The sequence below is a fragment of the Triticum aestivum genome, chromosome 4D (genome assembly GCF_018294505.1).
Source record: "Triticum aestivum cultivar Chinese Spring chromosome 4D, IWGSC CS RefSeq v2.1, whole genome shotgun sequence".
NCBI classification, from domain to species: domain Eukaryota; kingdom Viridiplantae; phylum Streptophyta; class Magnoliopsida; order Poales; family Poaceae; genus Triticum; species Triticum aestivum.
The window spans coordinates 252380696-252387358 of record NC_057805.1 but is presented as its reverse complement, the minus strand read 5'-3'; the positions used below and the strand labels follow the sequence as shown (position 1 = coordinate 252387358).

Genomic DNA, 6663 nt, shown 5'->3' with positions numbered 1-6663 from the left:
TAAATATTCTGCAGTTTTGGAAAATAAAACTTGGCCGACCATTCTACGTGTGAAGTTTCTTCGTGTAGACCCTAGTTCACACCAAACAGAACTCTTATCCAGCGTTATATATATAAATTTGCTTTAATTCAATTACAAGATTGAATAAAAAAAAGAAAACAAAGTTGCAGATGCTTTGGGCAGAAGAGATTCTTTTACGATGGCAGTTACTCCTGCTTGGGCTTCGACTGTAGAAACCAGCTACACTAATGACAGAATCTCTGCTTGAGAAGTTTCTTCGTGTAGACCCTAGTTCACACTAAACAAAACTCTTATTTAGCGTTATATATATAGCAATGCTAAACTAAGCATGAGTATAGAATGTTATATATATAGTAATGCTAAACTAAGCATGAGTACAGAATAGTTTTGTGGAAAGACTGAAGCTCACATCATATTTAAACATCTATGGAAAGCTGCCAGCAGACTCAGACACAAGATCTTCTGGCTCCTACTACATGATAGAGTTAGCACAAGGAATTTACTACAACACTGGAGTATGCTTTTACCTAATTATAATTATGCTTTATGTGCTGATTCTTTTTTTTTTGCGGGGTAAAAATTTTCAATCAATCAATTAGGAACAATACAGTCCTTTGCCACGAGTTCAACTATCTCGTCAGGCCCCTGCCTCAGCCATACGGCAGTCCTAGGGCCAGCGTGACCCATCTACCCAAGAACATGGCTGACATTATTTTGGTTTCTACTCACATGCATTAACACATGCTCTCTACCTCCCTCCACTAACAAGTTTTTTATTACACCCACTGTCATCGCCGCTGGAGATCTGTTCATATATGAACTTTTGATCATATCAATCGCCGTGGAGCAGTCAGATTCAAGTATGAAAGGTAGCGTACACCACTCCAGAGTCAATGCAATCCCTTCACGTATAGCTTCGATCTCCGCCTCCAGTGCACTTGAACACGTCCTCAAGAATCTGCAAGAAGCAAAAATGACGACGCCATGTTCGTCGCGCAAGATCATGCCCGAGCCACCTGTTCCATCCGCCTGAATATATGCACCATCAACGTTTAACTTAGTCCAGCCTGGTGGAGGCTTGTGCCATCGCTCTGGAGGTCTGGTACTGGCCGCCCTTGCTGGTCTGAGCTTCTCCTGGCGTTGCTGAAACTTGGAGACTACCATCTTGCCCTTTGACATGTCGGCCTTGGGATGTTGCTGGAGGCACAAGATAGTGTCGATGTAGCTTGATAAAAATCTCTTGGATACTTCAATTGGGGGAGCCGGCTTGTGGTGCGTGATTTCGTTTCTGACGTGCCAGCACCTCCACATTGTCATGAGCATGGGAAGCCGGACGTGCTCCTCGCACTTGTTCAGTAGGTGAAGGAGCCATTCTGGACCAGTGTTCTGCCATAGATCCACGTCCGGGATGCACCAGTCTTCCGCCATTGCTTTCCAGAGAGCTCGCGCTCTTGGACACCTGCAGAGTGCATGGAAGGTGTCCTCGCGTTCCACAGAGAAGACTCTTATTCACCTCTTTTAGAATTGCCCTTTCTCACTCAGCTATTGGACAAACCTAATCCCTACTAAGCAAAGAGGGATTTCTGCATTTGATGAAATTGTTCTAACCACGATCAAGCTATCTAAAGACATTGCAATGGAGATCATAATTATGGGCTGCTGGAGCACTTGGATGGTCAGAAATGATAAAATCTTCAGATCGGCACCACCTCATGTAATCTCATGGAAATACTATCTCAAGGATGGGCTGCAGAATGTCAAGCCCAGAGCAAAGCAACACAAAGCAGTACAGATTGATAATTGGATTGAACTGAACCTATAATTTGATCTAATGATACCTAGAGCTGGTATTGGGTAGTTTTCCTTATGTACTGTTCTTTTTTAAAATATACTTTTATATAAATGAAAATACCGTCTCGGCTAAAAAAAAAGAGAGTATAGAATAGCTTATTCTACACCTCAATAGTGCTCTATACAAAATATAGTTATGTATTGAAAATATAGTAATTTATCTAAAAAGTAGTAAATTACTAACTTGTATAATAAAAAATAATTTTATAATTACTATATTTTATACACCATTTTATAATTACCATATATATAGGACAAATATTTCCTATGACCGGGTGTAGTTACTCCTACTTTTGTTTGGTATGTTCTAGGTAGTATCTATCGCATCGGAGAGTATGTACACGTAATATGTACTCCCTCCGTAAAGTAATATAAGAATGTTTAGTTTATATGTAGCGATCCGACGTCAAACGGTCAAGCCTCTGTGTATCTGTGTCATCCTTGGATCAGTATGTTGGCACACATAATACATCAATGTATATATCAAAGTGCAATTACATATGTAAATAATGTAAAACTGATATATACCTCATAAGTCTCAGTGGATACAAACAAACGGGTGTGGAGTCCCATCAACGCCATCGGCAGGTTGAGTGTAGACCGTAACCCAACAACGTAACTCACTTGCAAAATAATCCTGCAACATGATACGTTGCAGCCGTGTAGGTCAGTGTAGGGAAACATAGCAGAAAACAAAAATTTTCCGACCTACGCACCAGCCCAGGACCACTATGGAGACTGCATTCAAGGTTTGATCTTTTTCGTTACCGACTCGTAGCGCAGCGGGAAGTAGAGTCGATGACGATCGGCGGTGCAGATCCCCGCAGCTAGGATTTACAACCTCCCAACCGCGAGGATGTATACCCTCATCTGCCCCTCGGACAGCCCTCCGGGAGGTGGTCGGATAGTCCCCGGACGGTGTCGCGGACAGCCCTTCGGGAGGACCTTTGAAACTCGGACGGTCACACGGATAGCCCTTCGGGAGGCACTCTCAGACTAAGACCGAAACTACAACCTCTCTACAGAGTTGCACACATACGGTGTCATCTATCCGGCAGGGCTTCGCCATCCAGAACTAGTTCCTGCCGCAACCCAGACAGCCTTTCGGCTCTACGAAACTATTTCGCTGGGAGGGAGAGAGAAGCCAGATCATTGCAATGGCACTTGTATGTGAGAAAGAGTGTGTCTTTAGGCAGCCCCCTCCACCCCTATTTATAGGCCAAGCCCAAGGGTGGCTTCTCCAAGAAGCCAAGGGGATAATACCAAAAGGCCCTCAAGGTGGCTTCTCCAAGAAGCCAAGCAAAAAGCACTTTCACTATTCATGACGACATTTTTCAGCGTCCGTTCGAACTGAAAATATTTATGTGGGCTTAGAACATTTCCAGTACCCACTAAAATAATTTTCAATGCGTTCCGAAACAATTTCGGTTTAGTGATTTTCATCTGCGAAAAGCAAACAAGAATGCGTTTTCACTATTCATGAAGACAATTTTTCGCGTCCATTAAATCCGAAAATATTTCTGTGGGTCTTAGAATAATTCCAGTACCCACTAAAATGATTTTGGATTCATTCTGAAACCATTTCAGATTAGTGAATTTCATCTGCGAAAAACAACCAAAGCGGTACCGGCAGCTCCGAAACATTTTCGGTTTTTATCTCGAAAAATTCCTAGAAGTTTCCAGAATAATTCTGGCACCCTCCAAGAATTATTAGGCGTGTCCCGAAACCAATTTGACTTAATGGTATATCCCAAAACAACTCTTCGGTTTTACGAAACTATTTCGCTATTCTCTCTCCGGAACTCTTCTATTGTCTCCGAAACTTTTTCGGCAAATTTCTCTCAAACTCCCTGTCTAGTATTCAACAGATAGATGACCCTTAAGCGTGTGACCCTATAGGTTTGGTGAAGTATAGACATGACCGGAACACTTTCTGATCAATGATCAACATCGGAGCCGTGGACACCCATATTGACCCCTATACCCACACGAATGAATATTCGAGTGAACCTCCAGTTGCCGTGTGCTATCCCTGTTGCTTCGTGATATGTTACAAATACCCGAGGTGAGACATGTTGGCATCCCCGTGGATCAACAACTTGTCCACTATGCCAGTTACCTCGTTACCGGTATTGTTCTCCTTTCTCGTTCCCGTGTTCCAGCATCCCCGTGATCGAATCACAAAGTGTGTGGCCAGACGATGATGGATACCGTAACACTGAGAGGGCCCAGAGATATCTCTCCATCGCCGGAGGAGCAAATCCCAATCTTGAGTTATCAAGTTACTTGACATACTTTTCCATGAACCCGTAAGCCGCCGTAATAGCCACCCATTTACGGATGACGTTTAACGAACCCCAAAGTTCATGAAGCAAGCATGAAGAAACTCGATACTCTCATGGTCTAAGGAATCATGCAAACGTTAACCATCTCTGTGTTATGTACCATTAACCTGTGACGAATGACTCTCATAGCATAACATCAATCCGGGTCGATTCAACACAAATGTTCTCTTAACATTGTGCCCTCAAAGTTGCTGGCATAGACATACCCATGACCAGGAAAACAGAACCATCATGCAACACTTGAGCTAGTCTTAGAGGCCAGACTAAGAATACTTCTTACCGTTTATTATTCCACACGTGCATACGAGTCTTCCTCCGAGCCTTGTGTTATTGCAGACTCAAGAACCATAGCAGTTATAGCATGGAACATAAACATAATTATGAACTTGGAGATAAATAATATCATTTATTATTGCCTCTAGGGCATATCTCCTATAGACTCCCACTTGCACTAGAGTCAATAATCTAGTTAATGCTAATGCACTTTACACCTATGGCATACTGGTGTAAAAAATGCTTCGCATGTGGTATAGCCTGATGTCCATCGGATCTGACAACTTCAGCTCCATGTGTATCTCTGCATATCCTCGCGTTTTCACGCTTTCACAAAATTCATATTTTGTGCGGACTTGGCTTTGTATATATGTGAATCATTGGTCGAAACCTGATTCCTCAGACTGAGCTATGGAGCAACTATCTGCAATAGTGTCCCATTGACCAAAGCCTTCTTGGAACCATACTAAGTTCATGAATGAACTATATGATTCAACATCTTTGTCTTTGTCGCTTCTAAAGCGGCAACATACTTTGCCTCTTTTATAGAATTCGCCACAGTAACTTGTTTGGAACAATTTCCAACTAACTGCACCACCATATTGTGTGTTACACAAAACCCTCAATTTAAATCAAAAATCGCATGGAGAAATAATGAAGATTGTATCGATGTAACCTTTTACACCGAACTCTTCATGATCTCTACTTGCGAGAAAACATGTCATCAGTGCTACTTTAGTACTCAATGATCCTTTTTCACCGTTGTCCCATGATCAGTACTTTTGATCACTTTGGTATCTATACTCGCAACAGCTTGGGAGTATTGGACATATATAGTTGTTTTACATACCATGGAATACATGATTAATCCAAACACAGGAGTGTGTGGAATCTCCATCATGTATTTGCTCATTAGTGTTTTGGGACACTGATTCTTGCAAAAACTCTTTCCATGTGACTTCGGCAAGAATCACTCCTTGTCATTCTTAGTGCTAAACGGTTTTAGCATCTTGTCAATATGTATTTTTGCTCAGCCCTATTAGGTAAATCTATCTCCATAGATCATTATGCGTAATATCAAGGCTATTTAGCCCAAGCACTTCATCGAAAAACTATTTTCAAATGAAGTCCTAATTCGTGTCAAGAAATTTATTTCCAATTAACAATGTGTCAAGCACACAAGGTTTTCAGAAATATTATTATGCTCCCACTTACTTTCTTGAAACCACAAGCATCTTCGTTTCCCATTGATGAAGTCAAACCCCTTTGACCATTCCATCAAAAACGAAGATTCCAACTCCATTTCGCTCTCTTGTGTCCATTGCTGGAACTCTGAAGGTAGCATACTTACTAGCATCCTCTAGACCGACAAAATACTTTGGATTGTATCACATACAAGTCCTAGGTTGTATTTCCATTTCATGGAAATTCTTTTGTCATCCATGTTTCATATCTCATGTTTTGAAATATGTATTAATTGCTAGTTTAACCCGAACCGACTTTAAGCATTGCTATTGTGAGACAATCTCATTGTAGTCAACTCCTTGAACTTGTTATTGCAACAAGTCGAGCTTAATGGATAAAACATTTTTATCCATATCAGTTTATAGTCCCATTACAATCCGTTAGACTCCAAGTCTTTCGGAGGGTTTATCAAGATTTAAATCTTGAATAATTTATGGAAACCATCTCGGATTATATTGGCATTTAGCCAATTCCAGAGTCAGGGCCCATCAGTGCTTCCTTGTGTATCATAGGTATACTGTTGTCTGTTGTCTAACAACATTATCTCGTTTGCGCACCTGAGAGGTTTGCACGAGCTTTGCCTACGTTGTTCAGCTGCAAGTTCGACCGAAGTCCATACATCTCATGTAGAGGCTTCCGTATCAGTCGCAGTAGGAAACTCTGGAATCACTTCTAAGGTTCCTTTCCTTTGACCTGATGACGAAGATACTTGTTATCTCGTCGAGTTGCACTGTCCTCCCACTTACCCTTTTGTAAGAACTATTCTCTTTAAAAGCATACCGTTTGTGGCATAAATCCTTTGCCTCGGTATAGTGGTGGGGGAATACCCAATGACTTGGGATAACTTACAAAGTAGCACTTGTCTGATTTGGAATAGGTTTGTAACCTTTTACACAAGCCCCATATTCCAAATGTTAAGAAAAGATAT

General features: G+C 41.5%; 1 protein-coding gene across 4 annotated transcripts; it reads right to left on the bottom strand.

The window, feature by feature from the left end:
- Nucleotides 1-88: 88 nt before the first annotated feature.
- Nucleotides 89-2743, bottom strand: LOC123097401 (uncharacterized). 4 transcript variants are annotated; one of them, XR_006447161.1, is made up of 3 exons: nucleotides 2641-2743; nucleotides 2401-2509; nucleotides 89-1583 (listed from the first exon to the last, which is right to left on the bottom strand). XR_006447161.1 is itself a non-coding variant. In XM_044519116.1 (2 exons), exon 2 carries the CDS (start codon nucleotides 1447-1449, stop codon nucleotides 709-711), a length of 741 nt encoding a protein of 246 aa, XP_044375051.1. In that variant the 5' UTR covers nucleotides 1450-1586; nucleotides 2401-2621; the 3' UTR covers nucleotides 89-708. The 4 variants fall into 4 exon arrangements, 2 of the variants coding, with proteins under 2 accessions (XP_044375051.1, XP_044375050.1); XR_006447162.1 differs by having other exon boundaries at nucleotides 89-1586; nucleotides 2641-2703; XM_044519116.1 differs by lacking the exon at nucleotides 2641-2743 and having other exon boundaries at nucleotides 89-1586; nucleotides 2401-2621.
- Between the last annotated feature and the right edge of the window lie 3920 nt (nucleotides 2744-6663).

What these genes read in the sequence shown, in the direction of transcription:
- LOC123097401 (XM_044519116.1), bottom strand. Translation starts at nt 1,449, where the DNA reads ATGGCGGAAGACTGGTGCATCCCGGACGTGGATCTATGGCAGAACACT.